Raw genomic sequence first — 26,355 nt, forward strand, 5'->3', positions numbered from 1 at the left:
TCACTGAATTTTCAAAAGATCTTATTCTAGGAGTGATTTTCACTCAAATCAAATGGTATATGAGAAAGAAAAAGGGGAAAAAAAAAAAACCCTTGGGAGCATTTGATATCTATACATCTCTTTCTTATACTCTCCCATCTTCTTATAAAATTCCAATGTGATTTGTATTTTTTTACTAAAGTGCAATTCACATAACATAAAACTAATCATTTTAAAGTGCATAATTCAATGACAACAGTATAATTATATTGTTGTACAATGACCATCTCTATCTAGTTCCAAAACTTCATCATCCCAAAAGAAAACCCTGTGCCCACCAAGCAGTCACTCCTTATTTTCTCCTACCCCTGTCCCTGACAGCTACCAATCTTGTTTCTATCTCTATGGATTTACTTATTCTGGATATTGCACATAAATGGAATCATACAATATATCACCTTTTGTGTCTCTCTTCTTTCACTTAGCATACTATTTTCAGGATTCATCCATGTTGTAGCATGCATCAGTACTTCATTCCTTTCTGTGGCTGAATAATATTCCACTGTATTTATATAACACATTTTGTTTATCCGTTCATCAGGTAAGACATTTAGGTTGTTTTCCCCTTTGGCTATTGTAAACAGAATTGCTATGAATATTTATGTACAAATATTTATTTGAGTACCTGTTTTCAGTCCTGTTGTACCTGTTTTAGGAGTGGAATTTCTGGAACATATGATAAGGCTATGTTTAACTTTTTAAAAAAGTATGATTGGTATCCTTGTCTCCTCTGGCTTAATTAGAAATGCAGGAAAACAGTGCTGCTCAAGATAGATTGCAATGCAGTTGAAGCAATCACTAGTCATGAATATTCTAAAACATTCTTCATTGAGGCTAAAAAGAGAGAGTGTTGGCTATTTATCAAGGAACTGGAAATGTTTCTAAACCAGTAGTTTTAAAGTTAACTGAATAACAATCTTTCTTGATGTTGTATTCACACAGGAGGCTTCTGGGTAATAATTTCAAAGAGGTTCAGCAAATGTGGCTCTAGGTAAGAGGTGAGGGACAGGTCTTATTTTTACCCTTTCCAGAATCTAGCACCTTAACCCCACCCCCGAGCTCTTGCCACAGCCCTGTCTCCAGTCAGCCAGACACTTCCTTTCTACCACTCAGGGCTGCCAAGGACTGCCCTGACCCTCAGGCAGAACCCTCTTCACTCCCCATTGCACCCTCAAACACTCCTCCTCCCCACCCCCACCCAGAGATAGATATTGAGTAAACTTGACTTTTTCATCTAAAACAACTTCTACCCATGCAATAAATCATAAAATAATAACTGTAAACTCTTATGTTGCTAATTTAGCCCTGATTTCATAATGTGCAGGACTCAGACAGCCCTGGTATTTCATCATATGCCACACTGAGTTGAACAGTATCTAAACACAACTCAAGGGGCACCTGGGTGGCTCAGTCAGTTGGGCGTCTGGTTCTTGGTTTCTGCTCGGGTCATGATCTCAGGGTCCTGGGATCAAGCTCCAAGTCCCGATCTGCACTCATTGAGGAGTCCACTTGAGGATTTCTCCCTCTCCCTCTGCCCCGCCCTCTGCATGCAGGCATGCTCTCTTTCTCTCTCTCTCAAATAAATAAATACATTTTTTAAAAAGGGGATTAAGAAAAATAAACACAACTCAAACTTCATTTGCTTCTAGAAAGTACCATCAAACTACCTCAAGTGAGAACAGATTATAATACTTTTCACATCAGGGCATACATTGGAAATTCATTTCTAGCTACCTTGAGGCTGAGGGGAACCTGCAGCTCATTCCTGGCTTGCCATTCTAGTCCAACATCAAGTCCAGGCAGGCAGAAATATTCTCTCTCTCAAACAGCTAATGTCAACCCCACTGCCCCTCCTGGTTGCCCACATCACTGAGAATGTTGGTACTGTCACAGCTTTTTTTTTTTTCCCCTAAATCAATTGTCACTGCTTTCCTTTTGCTCTTAGAAAACCCAAGGCTAGAAGTCCTAACCAGGAGTTCAGTGGCTAAGAGCCTGGCATAAGCCTGGCTTAAATGTCTGACGGACTCGAGTTTCAGCACCAGCTTTGCTTCTTACTGGCCACATGATTTTGAACTACTTTGTCAACCTCTCTGTGCCTCAGTGTCCTCCTTTTTAAAATTGAGACACAGTATCTACTTTACAGGGCATTGCGAGTATTCAATTTCTTTTCTCCTCCTCACTCCTCTGCCTCCCCATGCTTCCCACCACCACCACCACCACACATTCTGTCAGAAGAGACTATGCTTGGGGCATCAGGGGACGGAAGAGAACAAAGCAAATAGATCGTGGCTTCCCAGGTGTCATGTTTCAAAAACTCCGCATCCTTAGAGAAACCAGAAAAGAAACACAGATTTGAAGAGGGGGGTTCTTATTTCTGCACAACCCCGAACAGAATAAAGCCAAAGCCAAAGCCAAACAAACTAAAAAAGATTCCCCTAGCTTGGGGTGCAAAGATGGTAGTCAGGAAGACACAGGGTTTCCTGGTTGGAAGAGGTAGCAGACTGGGCCAGATTCCTTCTGCTCTGCCATGCTCAGAGTGTGATATATAAAGGATGAAGAAGCTCTAGTCCAGGGGGCTCTCACTTGTTTCATAAAGGAATTCTGTAAATATTAGAAGTTTGGGTTGACCGGTAAGATCAGAAGGATGGAGACAGAAATTTTTTCTTATGCATCCTGAATTGCTCAGGGTTAAGGATACTCCACAAACATTTAGACATAACAAAAATCAAATCACTAGGGCATGTTGGTACATTTTATAGATTGCCTTCAAAGAGTAGTAAGAAAGCCAAGAACTTTAGAGAGCTCTTGGAGCCGGCCTATCACAAAGTAACGAAGGCCTAGGGCCACTTCCGTTCTTTTTTAGACTCCTGGAATATTAAAATAATTAATAAATAACAAAAAATGGTGTTTCAGTTGTCTATCATGGCCTAGCCAACTACCCCCAAACTGAGTAGCTTACCACACAGCCATTCATGTGCTCACAACGTTGCAGTTTGGGTAGGGCTCTGCGGGGACAGCTCATCATCTCTATTCCATGTAGCATATGGGGGTTTAGATGGGCTATGACATGCCTGATGGTCTCTCATGCTCCAGAGTCTCTCTCCATGTGGCCTCTCATCACCCAGGGGTCTAACCCCAGCTTCTACCATGGGTGATGGACTGCAAGAAGGTAAAGGAAGGGGCTGCCGGGCCCTTTAAGGCCTAGACTGGGAATTGGCACACTATCGTCAGTTCCATCACATTCTATCAGTCGAAGCAGGTCACAAGGCCATCCTGGATTTAAGGGATGGAGAATAAACTCCACCTTGGATTCCAGGAGCATCAGGAGCCTACAAAGAAAGAGTTGTTCACAGTCGCGTTTGGAGATTGTCTACCCTACTTGTAAAAATTGTGGTGTACTTTAAATGTTTACGCTTGGGCGCCTGCATGGCTCAGTCGTTAAGCGTCTGCCTTCAGCTCAGGTCATGATCTCAGGGTCCTTGGATCGAGCCCCGCATTGGGCTCCCTGCTCAGCGAGGAGTCTGCTTCTCCCTCTTCCTCTGTGCCTACGCCCTGCTCATACTCTCTCTCTCAAGTAAATAAATAAAATCTTAAAAAAAAATAAATGTCTACATTTAACACATTAATACTTTTAACATAAAAGTACGCAATGATTATCCAATAACCTCCGTTGAAGATATCATTATTCTAGATTTCAGGTGGGGCCCTAAGAGCCCTTCTTGCTTCTCCTGTCTCAGAGTCTATTGTCCTGGAGCCTTTTTCAGAGTTTGTGAAGGAAGTTTGTTCTCTTTCTGAGTCTTGAATGACTGAGTTTTGCAGCAGGCACCAATAGTCATTCATTCACAAGGGTGCTTGTTCTTCTCAAGTTCCTGTTCTTCTGATTTTAAGTATAGAGAGGTCACTGGGAAACTTCCTGCTTGTCTCTCTGCCAGGGCATCAGCCTCCACATCTCACCAGTAGCAGCAGTAATCTCCGTCTGACCCTCAGGAGAGTGATGATCAGGGGGTTATTAGTCTGTGTGTGTACCTGCCATGTAGCCACCACTCCCTATATGTAGAGTTGAGTCTCACCTGTAGAGTGAAATGATTCTAGAGCACCAAAAAAGACGTAACAATGCCAATTAGCAGTGGCGGTGACATGTCGTATAGAAAATAAGGAGGATGCGCCAAGGGGCTTTGGGAAGCTTGTAGGAGAATGTGGGGGCTTGAGGCACAGTCCCTATGTGTAGCCGCCATGGGGTGGAGAAAAAGACAGAACTAAACCGAAAGCCAGCCAGGCCAGGTGCTAAAAGGCTGTGTCAGCTCTTTATGATATGACAGAAATTACTGTGGGATTACAGACTGCTATTTGGGGAACATGGGTTCTTTTTTTTTAAGCTGTTTATATTTGCTGTAATTAGGTCCTTTTGTTAGTGTTTAGTGCATTTTTTAAATGCTAGTCTGGTCAGCTGTGCTAAGAGGAACCAAGAAAGAGGTTTTTGTCCAGCTTGGACGAGAGTTTTAAAGGGGAAGCAGCTTACCAACCGCCTGACATAGTGGAAACAATGGAGTGGTGTTGCCTGAGTGAGAGAGCCTCAAAGGGAAGGTAAACTGAGGGCAACGGAGTTGGAAACCCTTGTTCAGGATCCCTCCCCACACCGAGAAATCTGGGCCCATTGCTCCATCCGCACAGTTTGTTACTGCCCTAATGGACCAGACAAGAGGCAAAAAGGGATCTCAATGAACAATGAGAAGGAAGACTGCCCCGGGATTGGTGGCCTAGGGCCACCTAGGGTGTTAGCTGTGGAGTTTGCGCTCAAGATTGGGCTAGCAAACAGAAAATCTAGTCTGGGGTATGGAGGAGGAAGGGTTCCACTTGAGCATGCACTGCTGGGAGCCAAACAGGAAGGAAGGTCACCAAATCTTTTTTCTAGTTAATGAGGGAGAGGACACACACAGACTGCAGACGACCCCAACCATTGCCCAGGCAGGGGACAAGCAAGGGCTAGTGGGCTAGCATGGTCCCTTAAGCAAAGTGGGGCACAGGGAGAGCTAAGGGAGATAGCTGGAATCTAAAGCAGAGATGGGGGCAGAATAGAGCATTACCACGGCAGGAGTAGGGGTAGGGAAAGCCTGCTGGCGGGGGGACACGAAGACTGGGGCCACCCAGGCACTGTGGGCATGAGGCTTGGAAGAGCTGAATCATTCCAGACCTCCCCCCTCCAGCCTGCCTCGGGGCTACTGCTCGGTAGAGCTGGGAGTGGGCACCACTGTCACTGTCAATGTCCCAAGTTCAGGACCACTCTGCTCCATATGTCTGGGGCCCATGACTCAAATGGCTGGGGACAGCAAGGGGCTGGCAGTGCATCTCTCTTCCTGCAGGCTCAAGCCATCTCTCTATGGTGTCTCCGGTTTCTCTCCAGCACAGAGGTCTCAGGGTAGCTAGACCTAAAGGTGGCTCAGGGCTCCAAGAGCAACAATTTCCAGATGCCCCAGGCAGAAAGAAATTGCAAGGCATTTATGATCTGACTTCAGAAGTTCCAGGATACGTGACTTCTACCATATTCTACTGGTTTAACAAATCACTAAATCCAGCCCAAATTCAAAGGTAAAAGGTATAGATCCCACTTCTCGATAGAAGGAGTGTCAAAGAATCTGCCACCATTTTAAATGCATCTCTCTGAGTCCTTAACAAAGTCTCCCCGCTGAACTAACTGCCTGTCTGCAGATTCTCATTGACGGCAGCTGGGAGGCAGCAATGCACAGGGTAGAAAAAGCAGACGCTTTGGAGGACACCAGCCTGCGTTCCTGTCTAGGCAAGGATCCACCATTCAGCAACTGGTTGAGCTTGTTAGGTTACATACCTTACAGAGCCACGGTTTCCTCTTGTCAGACAGGAATAATACCATTATAGCGACCAAGAAAATGTACTTCTCAGATCTTCCAGTGCAGAGCATAACCGACCAGTGGATCTGTCCCAGAGACTGAGATCGGAAATCTCTCCTCTGATATTTATTGCCAGCTTGGTGCAGAGGCCATCTTGCCGCGGCTGCTCGCAGCCCATGACTAAGTACAAGAGGTCTATTCCTGGGAGATGCTGGACTCCTGGGATAGGCCAGTGTGGCTTGAGGAACCCCCACAGCCTTGCTGAACTTTCTTAGAGCTGCACTGTATTACAGGAAGCTTCCTTCCATACAACCGTCCTTCCTTGCTTCTCCACATAGCTCACACCTACATCCCAGGTCCAGCTTCCTGTGTATGTTCCCTCATTAGTCTCTTGCAGAGTGTTCCTGTCTGACACTGCATTTGGGGGGGGGGGGGGGGGGGGGGATGGGACAAACAGCCACCAAGTCACAAGATTGCTGTATTAAATAAATGGGTGTGTGTAAGCACCTAACCAAAGGCTGGCCTATGGTTGACATTCATTCAACGAATACTGAGTCCCTGCTGTGTGCAGGCTTTAGCCTGTTTGTCTGGGACATAATGGTGAGCAAAGCAAATAGGAACAATGTCATGGCCACCTGCTTGACGCTTCTTCCTGAGTCTCACTGCTGAGGGATAAAGTCCCAACTCTTTTATGGGACACAAAGAGCCTTTCAAAGTCTGACCCCAAGGGACCTCACCACCACCCCCACCCTATAGTCTGTACACCTGAGCCTAGAAGGAAAAGGAACTGCCTCCTTTCCTCTTTCCATCTTACTCTTTCATCCCCAATGTCTTAGCACTTTGTCCTCCCCTTGAAATGCCTCCCTCCCTTGTACACACCCCTCACATGACAAACCCTTACCCATCCTCCAAGATTCAGTTCAATTGTGGGGTCTCAGGTCACGCGCCCAGAATACGCTGTGGGCACAAATCTCAGCATGCACCTCATAAAAGCACCTGTAACATTGTGCGGTAATTGCTGTAACGGTGTCCCTGCTAACCGGGGAGCTAGTCTAGAGCGGGGGGGCAAGGTGGTATCCACCCCGAATCCCCAGTGCCTGGCACTCGGGAGGCCCGCAGTTCACCCCTGCTGAGCGGGTGAGTGAATGGGCCTGGGAGCACAGGCAATTTTCCGGGGTGACCGAGGAGCCGGGAGCGCAGCTGGGCCGGGCCGCGGTCGGGGAGCCGCAGGCGCCGGGGGACCGCCCGGGACGCGCGCGGCTGGCGAGGGCCGAATCGCCGCGCCCGCCGCGGGGCACATGACTGCGGGCTCAGCCTCCGCCCCGCCCGCTTCCCCGCGCAGCTGCTTGCTGGCCGTCGCCTCCCGGGGCTGCGGCGAGCCGGGTCGGCGAGCGTCACCGCCCTGCACGCTCCCTCTGTCCCTCCCGACTGCGCGGGGCGGGCGCCCGACTGCCCGAGCGAGGGAAAGCGAAAGCGAAGCGGGGCGTTCTCCTCCCCGGCGGCCAGCCAGGTGCACGGGAGCCGGGAGCCCAGCCGCGGAGCGGGGAGCCGCGGGCACCGCAGGGTCGCGGGTGTTCAGGCCGCTGCAGCGGCGGCGGCCCCTCCCTCCTTCCTGCGCCGGCGCCGGCCGGCGGGGCCTGGCCCGGTAGCGGCGCGCAGAATGGGCAGGTGCTGCTTCTACACGGTCGGGACGCTGTCCCTGCTCCTGCTGGTGACCAGCGTCACGCTGCTGGTGGCCCGGGTCTTCCAGAAGGCCGTGGACCAGACGATCCAGAAGGTGAAGCGGGCGGGCTGTGTGTGTGTGTGTATGCATGCGGGCGGGCTGGTGTGCGCGCTCCCGTGTTGGGCGGGGGACACTTCCAGCCCACCCCCCCGATGCTGAACCTCGTACAGGGAATCTCTGCACCCTGGCAGACCCTCCGGATACAGCCCTCCTTTCTTAGTTGTCTTGTCGGGGTAGATAGGTAAGGGTTAAAGAAGGATGGAGAGGAGTAAGATAAAACTGTGGATCTAGACTTTTTAGAAAGGCTTTCACTTACATTCTATCATTTGCCTCCCCCTCTACGCCCTCCCTACGCCCCAGTCTCTCCGGCCCAAACATATTTCCCTCCCACTTAATGAAAAAACAAAACTAAACGAAAAACACTGCAGCCCAGGCAGGTTTGTTGGCTGCTTGCTGACCTTTGAAGTGGTGTGGGGCAGGGGATGCCAAGCGGCTGTGCGATCTATTGTGTTCTTGCCTTCCTGGACTGGGCAGGGCTGTTGGTAGGGAGGCCAGGCCTCTGGACTGGGTGACATTTCAGTCCATCAAAGTCTGTGCTGGTTTCCCTCCGACTAAACATGTGGTATCTCATACCAACAGTCTGGGTTGCTTTGTCTCACCATGGATTCGTGCTCTTCTTAAATAACCGTAAGCTTCAGGCAAGGATGCATTTAGATTCTGAAAGAATCTGAACCTGTCTCTTACCCTAGATGGGTGGGTTGGAGAGCTGGTCATTTCAGATTTCTGAGTCATTTGACTTTCCCAGTGCTCATTCCTTCTGCCTTTCACCCACATCCACCAATCTGTGTGGAAAGAGGAACAAGAGAGAGTTACTGGGATCACTTTTTCTTAAAAAAAAAAAAAAAAAAAAATCATTGGAGCAGCCTTTCTTGTTAGCACCCATAGCCCCATGGTTTGCACTTGCTGTTGCCTGGATTAAAAAGCCAGTTTGATCACCGAACTCCCAGTTAGTCAAGTTGTCTCATTCAGGTGGCAACAGACATATTCCTTTAATAGAGGTTGCCAAAAGCCATCAATTACTTGAAATCTGGCAGTTAAAGGCAAATTAAAAAAAAAAAGTCATGGTAAAGCATAATTTAATTTTAAAGTTCATGTTACTGTGGGAGGATGAAGCTCACTGTCTGAACTTCTCAAAGACCACTGTTTTCCCTGAGCACCCGTGTTCAAGGAAAAAACCAAATATAATCTTCTCTATTTCTGGCCACTTGCAAATCCATGGCAAGATTATTTAAGGATATAAACTCTTGGGGCGCCTGGGTGGCTCAGATGGTTGGGCGTCTGCCTTCGGCTCGGGTCATGGTCTCGGGGTCCTGGGATCGAGCCCCACATCGGGCTCCCTGCTTGGCGGGGAGCCTGCTTCTCCCTCTCCCTCTACTGTTCTCCCTGCTTGTGCTCTCTCGCTCTCTCTGCCAAATAAATAAATAAAATCTTTAAAAAGAAAAAAAAAAGTTTCAAAAAAAGGATATAAACTCTTGCTTGGATGACCAGAGTTAAGCAATCCCATTATAGTCAGTATGTGAATCTTCTTGTGTGGTTTTAAAAGGCTGTTTCCAGAGAGCCCCAGGAGATGAGTGGTCTCCCTGGTGCCTCAGATATTACCAGCCCTCAGATGCTCTGTGGGTCTCCATTTCATGGGCAGGTAGGGAGGTGGCTGTAAGGCAGCTTGCCTGGGCCTTGAGTTTGCACTGATATTTGATGATTGGCTTTTTTATGTGGTCTTCTCTGTGAGGAATGGACTCTGATCAGACTAATATAGTACAGGGGAAGTGGATTTTCAGAATTGCCCCACCCCATTATGGAACACTGAACAGCATGGCATATGAAATTAGATGACAGGGCTAGTTTCAGCAGACAGGAATATTGTAAGTCAGCCAGAGGTCACGCATTACCATCATTACCATTCCCCTCTCCTGGGTCACCTGTAGAGTGGTAGCATGGGATAGTGGGACAGAGTAAGGACTCTGCAGTCCACACTCCTCCACATGAATGCTGGCTCCACCATGTACTAGCTGGGTGACCTTGGGCCAGGTGCTTCACCTTCCTTGATTCTGGGCTTCCCTGTCTGTAAATGGGAATAATAACAACTCAGGAGAATAGAGAGGTTATAAGAATTATCAGGGAAAATGGGTAATTTTCATGGGATATAGTTAGTGCTTTGTAAAGAACTTTTGTTTTTGTTAGAAGCCACGTGAGTACAGACAAAATACATGAGATTTGAGGTCAGACACCCTGTGTTCAAATCCCGACCTTACCGTTTGCAAGCTTTTTGATTCTGGGCAAGTTACTTAACCTCTCTGAGCCTCAGTTTCATTACTTGGGCAAGTGAGGACGTTAGCTATCTTAGGCACAGTGGTGCATTTACTGGGAAGCACACAAAACTTACGCTTCAGGTCCTCATTTGCACAGGCCCTTCCAACACTCGGTACCTAATTCTGTATGCAGAATTTTCTTTTTCTTAGGAAGGGTCTCCTCACGACGTGTAAGCTTCCCACGAACCCGGGACCTGCCTGTGTGTGTGCCGTTGGGAGACTGAGCGAGCTACCCTGTGTAAAGCAGCCAGTACAGTATCAGGCAGGGGATAGCTGAGCAGTCACGGCTGCCTCCGTCATGTCCAGAGGTGTCGTCACAAAACAATTCCTTCATAACTTGACCTTAGTATAGTTGTAATGAAATCCACCCTGATACTCCCAGTTCTTAGGGTTTTTTTCCATTTGAAGATTATCCATGCCCTGGCTTGTCTATATCAAAAAAGTGAAGAGAGGAAAGGGGTGCCATTCAAATGAGTAGGTTTGGCTGATTGTGAGAAGCGTGGTAACATAATTTCTTTTTGTTTTTTTTTTAAAGGTTTTATTTACTTATTTGACAGAGAGAGACACAGCGATAGAGGGAACACAGCAGGGGGAGTGGGAGAGGGAGAAGCAAGCTTACCGCGGAGCAGGGAGCCCGATGCGGGGCTTGATCCCAGGACCCTGGGATCATGACCCGAGCCGAAGGCAGACGCTTAACGACTGAGCCACTCAGGTCCCCCGGTAACATAATTTCTATTAGGATAATTTGCAGGGAAGATTTTAAGATTAAAGGGAGATTTACATTTTGGCCAGTGAATGGAGTGGAAGGAACCAAGACAGTTTGTTCCATTCTTGGCCCCACTGGTTACCGCCTTGTATTGGGCAAGCCCTACAATTTGTTCTGCTTCAATTTTCTCAATTGCAAAACAGGAATCGTAATGTCTCCCTCTTTGTTTGCTCACACCCACTTCTTGGGGGATATTCTGAGCAAGTGTTCGTTTTGGGTTTTTTTGTTTTTGTTTTTTAAGATTTTATTTATTTATTTATTTGAAAGAGGGGAGGAGCAGAGGAAGAGGGAGAAGTAGACACCATGCGGAGCACAGAGCCTGACACCAGGCTCCATCTCAGGACCCTGAGATCATGACCTGAGCCGAAATCAAGAGTCAGAGGCTCAACTAACTGAGCCACTCAGGCATCCCTGAAGCATTTTGACTGCCCTGAAGACAGAGCTCTTAAGAAACCATTCAATCTCTGTTTCCTCCCCAGAGCCTGGAAGGGCAGAATTTTATGTTCTGTCTCGCTTGGTAAGGCCACTAATTGTCCTGGCATCTAGCACAGTGCCTGGTCCAAGGTAGGTACACAGTAAATGCCTGTTGCCTCACTTTTGGTCATTTGAGTTGAAAGAACGGTGTTCTAGGAATCAGCAGACCTTGGTGAAAATTCTTTTTTTTCTGTCACTAGCAAATATTTGGATTAAGTTGAGCAAGCCAAGTAGCAAATATTGAACCCCTCAAAAGCTCAGGTTTCTTACTTTGAAAATGGGAGTGATAAGAATACCTGCCTTAGGGTTGTTGCAAGAATGACATGAAAGGATTGACCTAGAACATCTAGCTCAACATCTTGCAAAATGCCCAAATATTAACAGTTGTTATTGTTTGTAGCTATTATTTTGTCATCTGTGAGCTGAAGCTTAGGTAGTAGATAAGTTTCCTTCTCCTTCCAAACTTCTGAGCCTCGTGATACAGGCATGTGAGCTTTGTTCAAGAGCAGCTATGCAGCTCAGAATATTAAATTTGCCCCTGGACTCACCGACAGTTTGAACATCTCCCAGAAATGGGAATGCAGAGCCAGCCAGAGTCCGGGCTGGCTAAAAAGAAAAGGGCTGGCAAGGGAACCAGTAGAAGGAAAGCAACTGTTCACATGTTTTGCTTCCTATTCACAGGCCAAAGAAGGATGATAGCATTAGGTGTCAGGAACGAGGTGAACGGGACAAATATACTTATCCTTGGCCGGGACCTGAGACTCTGGGCACGCAAGAACAGCCAGCCTCTTTTGGGAGCCATAGAACTTTGGACCTATTCTGCTGAGGCCTCAAGAAATAAAATAGAATCATTGATAATTTAACCAAATAACATTAATGGTGAATATGTGGGGGTCTTCTTTTTTAAAGTCGAATTAGTTAAACATCTTCATGTATGTTTATGTAAAGATGATCAACTATATGCAATCTTTTATTTTATTTTATTTTATTTTATTATGTTATGTTAATCACCATACATTACATCATTAGTTTTTGATGTAGTGTTCCATGATTCATTGTTTGCATATAACACCCAGTGCTCCATGCAGAACGTGCCCTCTTTAATACCCATCACCAGGCTAACCCATGCCCCCACCCCCTCCCCTCTAGAACCCTCAGTTTGTTTCTCAGAGTCCATAGTCTCTCATGGTTCATCTCCCCCTCCGATTCCCCCCCTTCATTTTTCCCTTCCTGCTGTCTTTTTTTTTTTTTTTTTTAAACATATAATGTATTATTTGTTTCAGAGGTACAGGTCTGTGATTCAACAGTCTTAACACAATTCAGAGCGCCCAACTATATGTAATCCTAAAAGACTCCTTCTTGCCTATCTACCTCATCCCCCAAATTGCCTCTTTTCAGGGTAATGAAGACTTAGAACCTTAGAATAAGAAAAAACCTGAAGCATTACTGAATCTGTTATTTTATAGTTGAGGAAACTGAGCCCGTATCAGTTTTAAAATAGATGGCGGTGGGTACCAAATTGCCTTTATATTAATGTGCCACTGGAAATGTAGATAATGGAAGGCCAGATGGAGAGGTAGGGGTAGGGTTAGGCATGCAAGCTGGGTGTCCTAAATCACTTTTCCCATCCCAAGGATGACCATAGAGCCTGTTGCCTGCAACAGTCCTGGTTTATTTACACCTGTTGTCCTGGCATAATTACTAGCACCCTCTTTTCTTTTAAAAGATTCCTGGTTTGGACAATATGTTCTATCCTCACATACCACACTGTCCTCCACTTCTTAGCAATAAAGAGGAGCAAGGAGCTAAAGCCCATTCAAGCTGTCTTCAGAATGATTGGATTTTTTTTTTTTTTTTTTGTAAAGCTGGAAGAGGAAGCTCATGGGAGTCTAAGGGTGAGAACCACAGGCCAGTAAGGCCTCCTGAGAGGACAGCAGAAACTGGAAAGTCAGCAGGACCCAGGCATACTCTGTATCTCCCACTGCTTCCTCTGTTTTTCCCTACCAAAGTGTTTCCTCTGTTGACTCATTGTGCCCAGGCTGTTTACTCATCGAGGGCTTCCTCAGCCCCAGCCCTATGTGATGCTTCAGCTGCTGAGCCTCCCAAGAGCAGGCTTTATCTCTTGGTTTCTCCTTTCCAAATGTGTAACAGAGTAATGTGATTGGCTCAGCACAAGCAGAAATCACAGATCCTTAAACAGAGGCACTATCCTTGCAAGATTCTTTAACTCCTAAGCAAAATTATTCAACTCCTCCCTGGCTTTTAGAAACATGATCTCGTGATATCAAAATCATATTACGTTTCTTTCAATATCTCACTACTTCATGGTGACCATGAGTGCATTCATTATTAATGGTTAAGGCAATGCGGTAAATCGGTAGGTCTCAGTATAGTCCCTAGACTCTAGGAACTGCATCAAAATCACTTATAGAGTTTCAAAAATGCAGATGATGCCAGCATTGCTGAATCAGACTCCTTAGGACTGGCCCCCAAGTTAAAAAACTAACCATGCAGCCCATGACTGGTTTGGATGGTGATTATGGCAGCCCACATCTTTATTCCTTGAGATGGCAATTCCTTTTTTTTTTTTTTAACCTTTGTATTTTATTCTTTATTTTTGTTTATTTTTCTGATAAGAAATACATGCCATTATGAAAAGTCAGATACAACAAAAAATAATAAAGCAGAGATAACTACTGTTAACCTAGTGTTAACTATTCCACATTTTTATTTATGCATGTATAGTAACAGATACACTTTACAAAAATGGGGTGCTTCTATTCCCACTCTTTATTTACTTTTAATTTCATCTGGTATAGTTGACATCTGAAAGAGATGATAATTCCAGTTGAGGACGTTACTACTAGTGGTTACTATCATTTTTCAAGTTTACATTAAAGGAAGGATTTGGGTAGGGGGAGGGGAAGGGTGTTGCTTGTGAGAACCGTTCTTGCTTTCTTAATAAAGTGCAAGATTTCATTCTGTCAGGCCGCAGCAAAGGGGCCATCTGTTCTGCCAGACTTTTGCTTGTTTCCTGGGGGAGAATCAGCAGGTGGGATTGTAAGATCATTAATGTAAACATAGGATGTTGGCCAAGTGACTAGGCATTTATGGCCTGTGTCATCAGGATATATGCTATACATACATGGTGTACTAAATGCGGGGACCATTTTTCATCAAAGCTGGTAACCAGTCAAAAGCAACTGAGGAAAATAAGGCCACTTTTTGGTGTTTGCCATCTATATCTAAAAGTACTTTTATGTACATGCTTTGGCAGTCTTTCATTTATTTAGCAAATATTTACCGAGTGTGGACCATTTGTGCGGCAATGTGCTAAGGAGCTATGGATGCAAGAGTAAAGTAGACATAATCCTACCCTTGCAGAATTTAGACTCTAATTCAAATTTGGCGGGCTCAGGCCCCTTTACACTCTTAAATTGAAGACCCCAAAGAACTTGTGTTTCTGTGAGTTATAGCTATCAGTATTTACAATATCAGAAATTAAAACTGATAAATTTTTAAAGCACAAGAGTACACAGCACGTATTAGCTGTCAGAGCAATGACATTGTTACATGTCTGCTGGCCTCTAGAAAACTGCACTCTACACTCAGGAGAGAATGAGTGTGAAAAGGGCAAATAATGTCTTAATATTATTATGAAAATAGTTTTCACCTTGTGGACTCCCTGAGAGGGTCTTGGGGCGCCCCAGAGGTCCTCAGACCACACTTTGAGAGCTGTTGATCTAGTTTTCATTTAATTAATTACGCTGATTTTTAGAATAACTTGAAAAAATAACATAGTATCTCTGTTATATTTCTGTAAGAACAGTTCGGAAACTATGTTATTAATGTTTTCAAGCCACCAGGACTTTGTTTAGTGTGTTGTACATACCTTCCTTTAGTTTCCACACAAGTCCATGGTTAAAGGTAGTAGTTTGGGTCCTCGGTGATGCAGGGTCAGTGAATCATTGTCTTCCCTGTGTGCTAATCAAACTAGATTGGACCATCAGCATCTCTATAATTGAATTATTTGAAAAGTCCCCTCTGGCGTCAGCCCTGCCTATGACAATGTCAATCCCTAGGACATAATTTGGTACTTAAAGCTGGCTTGAAAGCTCTCTTTGAAGGTGGGGACCCTGCCATATTTAGCTTTGTATCATCTTCCCATTCCAGCAAGTGCCATGTCATACATAGTAGATGTTCAGTAAGTACTACTTGGATGAATGCAAGGATGCGTAGATGAAAATTTACATACTCGGGGATGAACTTGTTTGCATATTATTGTTCATGTTGTTGTTTATCTTCACATTTTTATTATGCTCTGTAGGCCAGTGGTCATTGCCTCACTATACCTTTAAAATCTAGAAACTTCACCCAACAATCCAGCTTTCCAGCTTCACCTGAAGCATGTGGATGCTCTGCGTGCTAGCCTCACCACAATCCTGTGTGGCAGCCGTCTGAACAGAATGAGGCTGCCCTTCAGAGGGGACCTCCCTCCCTGTGCCCATGGACCCTCCCATTCCTGCCGGCTCCCTAACTCGGAGGCCCAGGGAAGGTGCCCTTTGTGTCATCGTGTCTGCTCTGTTGTCTTTCTTAGAGCAGAGAAATATCTGTTTGTACCCAAACCTCTTTACCAAAAGAAGGGAAATGGAAGAGGCTGAGAGAAAATGAAAGAGGGCATAGTTCTATGGAGAGGTGAATATTATCGCTAGGGTTTGACATCAAACAAATGGGCAAACTTGCATTCACTTCACTCACCACACCCACCTGACCCCATCAAGCATCTGAGTTTTACACTCTTTCTAGAGAAATAGAGGCAGAATGCCATTGTTAGAAGAGCATAATCACTCGTGCAAGTCCCACTTTAAGGGGAGTTGCTTTTAATGTTGTACTTCTGATAATCAGCGGTAATGGAAGGAAGAGGAGCCCAAGTTCGAAATAGGTGATGAAAGCGTCACTTATATCAACTCAGAGATATAATCACAACCCAGCAGGTTGTAAAATAATAAGAGTAGCTCCACAAGTTACACACAGAACCGGGCATTGTTTTCATGGGCACCCTTCTTCTTGATTCACATCTTAAAAATCCTCTTTCTCATCTACTCCTTCAACCACTCCCTCTGCACACACATCTGGCCACCTGGTCCTTTTGATTCGGTTTCCATCTGGTGGCTGCTTTCTCTCCCTCTGGGCTGGCAGTTCTCAGCCTTGGTTTCACATTTATTATTATGTGGAAACATTTAGAGAGTGGTCTAGCGGGTGTTCTGTAGCAGGAGCTTTTCAGGATAACTGGTCCACCCCGTTGTCCTGTCTGTCATTTATAGACAGAGTAGCAGCCTTCCACGTGAACGAATGTTGGAACATCAACTGTCAGATCTCATTAGCTGAAATTATTACAATTGCAATTAAAGCAAAATGAGCTCATCAACAGTGACATAAAAAAAAAATGCCAGTGCATTTGTTCCTGAGTGAAAATAAGGTCAGAGAATTAGGGTAGAATGTTAATGGCAGCTTATTTCTTTTACCTCAACAGAGAATAAAAAAAGGTAAGCAGTGCAAAGGGCTTACATTACTACAAGAGTCTGGATTGGGTTTGCTTCATTTCAGGGAGAAATTGTATTTATTTATTTATTTATTTATTTATTTTTAAGATTATTTATTTGAGAGAGAGAGAGCGTGCACACACCCCCCCACACACATGGTGGGGGAGGGGCGGGGAGAGAGGGAGAAGCAGGTTCCCCGCTGAGCAGGGAGCCCGATGCAGGACTCAATCCCAGGACCCTGAGATCATGACCTGAGCCGAAGGCAGATGCTTAACGACTGAGCCACCCAGGCGCCCCTCAGGGAGAAATTTTAAGAAAACAAAGCAAACAACCTGGTATTTTGATATTTGGTGAGTTTTATCAACCTGGAGTCTAGTGAGAATCATTCACACGCGATTAGGGCAGGTTGTCAGCGTTGGTCTGCATTATCTCTGGGTGAATGTGGACCGTGTAGATGGCTATGTGGATGCTCAAGTTGTGTTTAATTATTAACTAGCACTCTGTTGAACTAAAAGAACAACCAGCAGTGCTCTTGAGTCCTGCAAGTTGCCTTAATGGTTTTACCTATTCCCATCCAAGCCTAATGCAGGTCCCTCGGTGCTTATTCTTAACATTTGCAAGTGGCTTATACCAGGACAGCTGGTTCAGCAACCCTCCTAGTGCTGCCTTCCTGAAAGATCTCTCTCCGGCTGACTTGGATGTGTTGTGTCTTGTGGCTGTATCACGTCATGTCAGCCCCCACACGAAGCAGCTAATCCAGCTTCTACCTGGGGAGCAGCGTGGGTGGTTGAGTGTCACTGGTGCAAAAAAGTGCCTACGAGGGAGTGACAGATGGTGGCAGGTGACGGGCTGCGTCCCCTGAGTGGGGCAGGGGAAGGATCTCGGACTTGATCCTGTGAGCACTGGAAGGACCTCGGACTTGATCCTGTCTGCTCCCATAGGCCACTTTTGACAGAACTGTCTGGAGGCTGAGGTGGAGAATGGATTTGAAAGGAGCCTGGAGAAGAGATCATCTATGGTATTGCTGCCGCCCAGGCCACCTCTGGGATCAGGAGTAGAGATGGAGATGAGGAGGATAGGATTTAGGATAGATGAGGGGAGAAAAATCGAGTCTGTTTTTGGTCACGTTGACTTTCCGCAGCCTGTGGGATGTCCAGATGGGGATTTTAGGATGGATCCATACAACTGAGATGACCCAAATAATTACCCTCTTTGGGCCGAATTCCTGAGCCTCACACATCATTGTTCACTGGCTGCTTCGTCATGCCAGTTTTGTGTCCTTAGCTAAATTTCTTCGTGAGAACAGCCTATGTCTGTTGGGCACATAGAAATCTCTCAATCTATACATATTGGCTAATAAGCCGAAAATAAGTTTTTTCATTTAAATGATTAATTTGGTTGATGACACTGCAGATTCACCACCTGACTTAGTAATCTTTCCAATCTTTCTTTTGGTAGTAGTACTACAATATTATGCCTGGAAAAATCCATCATGTTCTACTTGGCTAAAATTTATAAGCAATATCCAAAGTCACATGATAAAACTGATTTAGGACCTTGCATTGAGGTTTCATTTAGTGTAACTGGAAAACTCGGTTGATCACAGGGTTTGTGTGGTAACTGTCACTACCAGGGCAGAATCCTCTGTGAGGACAATCAGTTTTTCCCAAGCCACACCTTCATGTCAAAATTGTGCAAGGGGCTCTTTGTGACCAAGGGAACTGGTTTGTTGCCTTGGGCAGAATTCATGACTTCTTGTGCCAGATGTTCTCCGGGCTTGAGGTTAAGGTTATTACTTGCTCCTTTCTGAATCCATCCTTTGCAGGGCAAGCCCCTGGGAGTGTACGGTTGAATGCCCTGAGGATCTGGGGGTAGAAATTAGAGGTTTCAGGTCAAAATGAAGCCCTCTTCTGGACCCTCCTCTGGCAGGAGGTTGAGGGGCTTTTTTGGACTCATTAGCATGACGAGGCAGAGAAGCTACGTGGACACAGCGGAGCTCAGTTCTCCCCTCATCAGCCCCTCATGCATCTGTTCCAGCCTGGGAGTTTACCACGACTTCACGCAGCTGCCTAGTTTCCTCTCCTCCAGAGGTGAGGCCTAACTCCCCAGGCAGCTCTGGGAGTCTACGTCAGGGTTTTTCCATAGTTTTACAGTCTCCCCGGGGTAGGGTTGCCAGATAAAATATAGGATACCTAGTCACATTTGAATTTCAGATAAGCAGTGAATAATATTTTGGTGAGTACATCTCTTGCAATATTTTGATTCACTTCCGTTTATCGGTTGTTAACATCCTGCCGTATTTATTTCATCCCTCTCTGATATACTTTTTCTTAAATTATTTGAATATAAATTGCAGGAATCACAGTGTGTTGGTCCTGAGTCCTGCAGCATGCATCACCTAAGAATTAAGGCACTTTGGGACATAATCCGTGCAATACTTGGGATGCACTCAAGCTAGCAGCCTCTGTTTTTATTTGCTAATTCTGGCAGCTCTCCCCTGGGGGGTGTGGTCTCCTGGCAGCTGCTAGAGGGGCCAAGCATGGGGTTTGCAAACCCACAGACCTGGACTTGGTCAGATTTGACCTGACTTAACTGGCTCTGTGAACTTGGGAAGGCCAGCACCACCATTTCCTTATCTGAGAATTAGGAATTCTTACCTTGCAGGGTCCACGTCAGGCTTGGAAATGGTGGCATAAAGCCCTAGCAGAGCCCCTGCCTGACTCCTGACTCCCTTCCTGATTCAGGAAGTAGTAGCTGGCCCTGGTAGGAATGGTACCTGAAGTGAATGTCTCAGGAAGGAGATAAAAATGAGGAGGCTACTGTATTTATGAACCTCCCTCTGTTCTTTCATTCCCCTTCTCCTTCTCCACTTGGTGTGTGTACACACACGACATGCGGTCCACTCTGGGACTTGAAAAACATCTAGCACCGTGGTGTGGAGGAAAAGAGACACATTAAATGTGCAGGAAAAGCCAACACTCTCGAGGGCAAGACTTGGATGGAAGAAAAAGTGGTGTGAGACTTGTGTGGGTGTTGACGCCACTAAGAGTGGCCAGGGAGAGGGCGGAGATGGCGATGGGGGTGGAAGCAGGAGGCAGATGGTGAGGAGAACCCCAGGTTATAACAGAATCTGCTATCAGTGTGACTCTGGCAGGCTGTCAAGGATCCCTTCCATCGTTAGGCTTTGCATTTGCTCTGTTTAGTTAAGGACTCAGGTGTGCTAGATCTTTATTTCTATCCCAAGAAACCGCCTTAGTCGACTTGACATTTGGAGGAACAAGTTCAAGTCAGACTGTTGTAAAAACATCCAGTTTTACCCTCTGTTCTGGGAAGGATTTAGCCCTCCTTTCTGGAGACGCTTCTACTTGTCTTTGGATTTTTGGTTGCCTAAGAGCTGGATGCAAACCAAAGGGGATAAACTCGGGCCGTTAACCCATCTGTCCATTCATACTTGCTGGTTCTTTCGAGGTTTATAATTCTGAGGTGATTTTCTTTACTTTAATAAATAAATGAGACTGCAAGTCCTTTCTTACTCTGAAATTCGTCACACGCTGTGACGCGTGTCAGGAAGAGTTAGCAAGGAATACAGCCTGCTCGATCAGCCATCCCGGCAATAATAGGGAAAGAAATACTGTGAAGCCAAGTGTGGGGGATGGCAGCTCCTGGAGCTTTTGTGGGAGAAATGACCACAGCTGATGCGGCATCAGTCTCGCCTTTGTTGTGCAAGGACAGAGGAAAAGCCTTGATGAAGTTTGTTCTCTGTGGATCCACTCCTCCTTTCCCTCAGGCCCTATTAATGACACTTTGTAGAATCTGAGTTTCTGTCTTAGATTTTCACTTTAAAAAAAAATAAGGGAATGATTATTTTTTCAGCTTCCAGAAGGAATTTATTTCTGTTGTAAAAAAAATCCGAACAATGCAGAAAAATATGAGAGAGAATGGAAGACCCCCTCCTAACCCTGTCCCATAGAGATGTGTGTGATTAGATGGTTAGCGTAGAGGCTTAGAGATTGTGACAGCAGCTAAAACATCGAAATTTTTAAATTATCTGGATTTTACCCCCCTGATATTTTCATGTTTGCATTTTATCTGCTAGTCTTCTGTACATATATACATATTTTACACTGTCTTTTTCCATTTAACATAGATCATGAGCATGCTGCTTATTTCCCTGTAGTCTTTATCATTTTAATGGTTGCTTTCTACTCCAGCCTGTGAATTATCATAATTCACTAAATCATTCTTTTCTGCTTGACATTTTGGTTATTTCTGATTTTATGCTAATTCTTTGTTGTCTCAGTCTAAACTGAATTATAGATAGAGCTATAAGAGAGGGTCATGACTAAAGACTTTCTGTGTGGTTTCTTTTCTCTTTTATCGTTTAACATTTGCTGGACTGTCAATATTTCAACAGACATGATTCCTTTTTTAATTTAAACCGAGACCTTTGACTCCCCACCCTGAAGGTGGCAATAATCAGGATCACAGTTACCATTCATTGAGCGTTTTGAGTGTGGCCTGAGATAAGCACTCTGCTGAAACCTCACATCATCCTTACAATAATCCCAGCCAGGCCATCCTTCCCACTTGTGCCCATGTAACCTTCTAAAACACCTCTCGCCTGCCTGTGTCGACTCAAAATAGGCAGCGTGGCACAAAAGTTAGGAGCTTCAAATAAAAACAAATCCAGCCTAGGTGAGGAGAGACTATTTGAAAGGACTAGTGCAATAGGGAGCAGGGGATGTGCATTAGGGAGGACTCTCAGAGGGTGATCTGCTGGAGCCTCTTTTATAGGCAGGGAAGGAGAGTAAACAAGGCTGGGAAGGAGAGAAGCTTAACCAAAGTTGGGCTAACAAGCATTTTTTTCCACCTTGATGAGGTATGATTGACAAATACAAGTTATACGTATTTGGTGTTGAGTTGTGTAAGTTCTTTGTATATTTTGGATATTAACTCCCTATCAGATACATCATTTGCAAATATCTTCTCCTCTTTGGTAGGTCGCCTTTTTTGTTTTACTGATGGTTTCCTTCGCTGTGCAGAAGCTTTTTACTTTGGGGTAGTCTCAATAGTTTATTTTTGCTTTCGTTCCCCTTGCCTGAGGAGACATAATTGAGAAAAATGTTTGCTTTGGCTGATGTCAGAGAAATTACTGCCTGTTCTGTCTTTTTATGACTTTAGGTCTCACATTTAAGGTCTTTCATCCATTTTGAGTTCACTTTTATGTATGGTACTGGAAAACAAAATAAGCGAAGGGGAGTGGGAGGTACAGGCTTCCAGTTCTGGAATGAGTAAGTCACGGGGATGAAAGGCCCAGCATAGGGACTGTAGTCAGTGGTACTGTAATAATACTGGTGGGTGGCAGACGGCGGCTACACTGTGGTGAGCACAGCATTATGTATAAACTTACTGAATCACTATGTTGTGCACCTGAAACTAATGTAACACTGTGTGTCAACTATACTCAAATTTAGAAAATGTTTTTAAACTGTATACATTTAAGGTATACAACCTGATGTTTTGAATAACATATGCATTGTGAAATGATTATTATAATCATACTAATTAACATATCCACCACCTCACATAGTTGCCTTTGTGTGTGTGTGTGGGGGGGGAGTGTGTGTGTGGGAACACACTTGAGGTCTATTCTCTCAGCAAATTTCAAGTATACAACAAAGTATTATTAACTATAGTCACCATGCTGTACATTAATAGGCATTATGTTCCTGTCAATCAGTGGGAATGTGTGGTTCAACTAATTAGTTAGGAGGCAAAAAATGGGAATGTGGAGGGTCTGTGTCTGGCCTGGTCAGGTAAACGGGGAGTACACAATGGGGGGAACCTTATCTAAGTTACATGGGGAAGGTGTTTCTTTGCAGTAAGCCATTTCCTGGAACACAGAAGGGGGGTTCCTGAACCATTTACTGTTTTCCAGGAACTTGAGGCTCTGGTAAAATTCAACAATGCCGGGAGCTCAGGTTTGGAGTGAGTCCTGGGGTGGGAGGCCGACTCCACCTTGCAAACCTTAGGCATTCTCCTAACCTTTGAGCTTTGGTCTCTTGAAGTGTAAAACAGGGAAAATGATTTTCACTTTGTAGGCCATTCAGGGAATTAACTGAGACAAAGGGCAATATAGTGCCTGGCTCTTGATAATGCTCTGCAGCTCAAAACCTTCCATGGCTCCCCATTGCCTATCAGATAAAATCTAGGCTCCTATGATGCTAACCTATCTCACTAAATGAATCTCCCTGCTCCTTATAAAATCCACACGTAGTCACACCTGCTACTGTCCCATCTCTGTATGTTTTATTGTCTCATTCTCCACATTCACAATCTTTCTGATCAAGCGGAGGGTTCCAAGAGAGGTGGACATGGAAGGCACAGAGGAAGGGCCCACTCTGCCAAGACAGAGAAGATAGTTGAATCAACCCTGGCTGTCCATAAGATGTCCACCCTCTTGACCTCCCTCTGCTTGCTAAACTTTTATTCATTCTCCCTGGCTCACTTTAAGGACTGCCTTTCTCCATCTCAGTTCTTAGAACCCATTCTCTGAACACTATTGAGACCATTTTCTGGCATACTCATTGACCATATATCACATACTACCTTATATTGTGGATTAACCTGCATGTGTGTGTCAGGATTCCCCTAAATAGAGGGCAAGCTTCTGGAATGGGTATCTCTGACAGTGCCTAGCACATACACAGTGTTTTGATGATTTGCATTCGTGGTTCTATACTTTGCAAGAAAACCAAGGGTATAGCAACTGCTTCAAATAGTTGTTAGGCAGAGGGGTCGTGGAGGGACACAGATTTTTTTTTTCCACCCACAAAAGGAACTGGCTGCACTTAGCTCTTTAGGGTGCTGGCTTACTGATAAGATGCACAAACTCATAGGTGCTAGATTTCCCATGTTTATGTGATTCTAATGAAGCTATTGCTTTCTCGTATCTGAAAGTGACTAAAAGGGCCAGTAAGCAACCATCTCCTCTGGGTACACTTTAAAGTTTCCTTGGATTTGTGGCTTGGGAGCTGCTCTTGCGAGATCTGGCACCGTGACTTTGCATGTGACCCCCACGCCTTTCGCCGGCGCCTCTCCAAAGGCCTCCTATCAGGTACTACATACGGCCCCATGGTGGCGCAGGCCGTGAAGTGGCCCACTCTTGATTTCGGCTCAGGTCGTGATCTCAGGCTGGTGGGATCGGGCCCTGTGTTGGGCTCTGCGCTGACGCTCTCTCTCTCTCTCAAAAAGGAAAAAAAAAAGAAAAGAAAAAAGTTCTTCTTGCCCAGCATCTTACAAGCAAAGTCGGTAGAAGCTAGTGTCTAAGTGTTCTCTCTCTTTTTTTTTTTTTTTTAAGATTTTATGTATTTATTTGTCAGAGAGAGAGAAGGCACAAGCAGGGGGAGGGACAGAGGGAGATGGAGAAGCAGGCTCCCCACTGAGCAGGGAGCCCGATGCAGGACTCGATCCCAGGACCCTGAGATCATGACCTGAGCTGAAGGCAGATGCTTAACGACTGAGCCACCCAGGCACCCCGTGCCCAAGTATTCTAGTACTATATTTTGTTGATTGAACAGATATTTCTCCAAGAACTGCATCATTCTAGACACTGTGGGGAAGATCAAAGGAAAAAAAAAAAGACCCTTTCTTTGTAGGTCAGCACCTTCTGTTTGAAAAAGCCAACAGTTAACCTCATATATTACCATATTGAGTAGATGCACTGTCCTCATTTTCGGTTGCTGGTATGGCCTGCTTCATGTTGATTCCTGTTAACTTTGATCTTTAGAAGATATTTTCTGTCCTGACCACGTTTTCCCTAAGAAATTCCAATGTAATGTGTTATGAGGTTCAAAAGAAGGGATGATGCATCCAATGAAAGGGGGATACTCAAGGAATTCATAGAGGAGAGGACGTCATTGCCTTGCCCTATTCTGGAAGTTTATGGACAAGAAAAAGAGGTCCTTATTTTAATGAAATCAGACAACTTAAAAAATATCTTTGGACCTTCAAAATCCTCTAGAAAACAAATTATTATTTATACGTTAGATTTCTCATAGTTAATATATTAGCTTTAGGTAGGTTAAATTCATGTTACTAAGCTGTTTCTTGAAGCTACGTGCATACTTGATGGTGGAGAAACTCTACCATATAACTTGTACCACTAAATGTGTAGTGTAATTTAAACTAGGTACCAAGTTTTTGGTCCAAGTTGTGCAGGATAAGTTAAACTTAAATTACATTCTGTTAACCGATATGAGTGTATTTCTGCAAGCATAGTTATGTTGAAATAAAGTTTTAAAAAGAAAAAAAAATGTGTAGTATATTTCTACCCATTTTTTTTTTTTAAATGTTATATGCAGAAGTAGGGTCGGAGGGTAGAGAAAAGCCGCACAGGATTCCAGCCCCAGCTCTGACCCTCAACACACCCCCTTACCCTTCTGGAGCCCCTGAGTTCTATCTTGTCAACCTCAGGACCTTTCCAGTTCTGCTGTTCTCTTACTTTCTGAGCTTGACTCTCTCTCCTGCTCCTCTTCAGATAACTAAGATAGGAGATAAGATAAAAGACCACAAGCCTCTTAAAAAAATGCCTGAAATTACCTCTCTAGCTGCCATCTTGCATCCCCGCGTGTGTGCACCTAATCTCAGCTGGTCCGCCCGAGACCCCTGAGCACCAACCCTATTCCCCCGCGCAGTCCCATTTCCGCTCCAACAAGATGAAAGAAACTATTATGAACCAGGAGAAACTCGCCAAACTGCAAGCCCAAGTGCGCATTGGTGGGAAAGGAACTGCTCGCGGAAAGAAGTGGTTCATAGAACAGCTACAGCAGATGATAAAAAACTTCAGTTCTCCTTAAAGAAGTTAGGGGTAAACAATATCTCTGGTATTGAAGAAGTAAATGTGTTCACAAACCAAGGACCAGTGATCCACTTTAACAACCCCAAAGCTCAGGTATCGCTAGCAGCGAACACTTTCATCAATACAGGCCATGCTGAGACAAAGCGGCTGACAGAAATGCTACCCAGTATCTTAAACCAACTTGGTGCAGACAGTCTGACTAGTTTAAGAAGACTGGCTGAAGAGGGGAAGAATGAAGGGGGGGAAATTGGAGGGGGAGACGAACCATGAGAGACTGTGGACTCTGAGAAACAAACTGAGGGTTCTAGAGGGAAGGGATGTGGGGGGATGGGTTAGCCTGGTGATGGGTATTAAGGAGGGCACGTTCTGCATGGAGCACTGGGTGTTATACGCAAACAATGAATCATGAAACACTACATCAAAACTAATGATGTAATGTATGGTGATTAACATAACATCATAAAAAAGAAGAAGAAGAAGACTGGCTGAAGCTCTGCCCAAACAATCTGTGGATGGAAAAGCACCACTTGCTACCGGAGAGGATGATGATGATGAAGTTCCAGATCTTGTGGAGAATTTTTTTTTTTTTTAAAGATTTTATTTATTCATTTGAGACACAGAGATACAGAGAGAGAGCGAGCATGAGCAGGGGGGAGGCAGAGGGAGAGGGAGAAGCAGGCTCCCCTCTAAGCCAGGAGCCCGACGTGGGGCTTGATC

The 26,355-nt window shown here is 45.0% G+C and overlaps 1 protein-coding gene across 2 annotated transcripts in view; it reads left to right on the top strand.

The window, feature by feature from the left end:
* Positions 1 to 7,236: 7,236 nt before the first annotated feature.
* The window catches only part of SCARB2 (scavenger receptor class B member 2), a 78,986-nt gene continuing 59,867 nt past the window's right edge, over positions 7,237 to 26,355 (top strand). Inside the window, exon 1 of one of the 2 annotated variants that reach the window (XM_044912928.1) lies at positions 7,237 to 7,680. In XM_044912928.1, the coding sequence (XP_044768863.1) occupies positions 7,564 to 7,680 (117 nt within the window). In that variant the 5' untranslated portion in view covers positions 7,237 to 7,563. The remainder of the gene's footprint in view (positions 7,681 to 26,355) is intronic. The other variant, XM_021702331.1, reaches the window with a different exon arrangement.

This window comes from Neomonachus schauinslandi, chromosome 2 (genome assembly GCF_002201575.2).
Source record: "Neomonachus schauinslandi chromosome 2, ASM220157v2, whole genome shotgun sequence".
Lineage (NCBI taxonomy): Eukaryota > Metazoa > Chordata > Mammalia > Carnivora > Phocidae > Neomonachus > Neomonachus schauinslandi.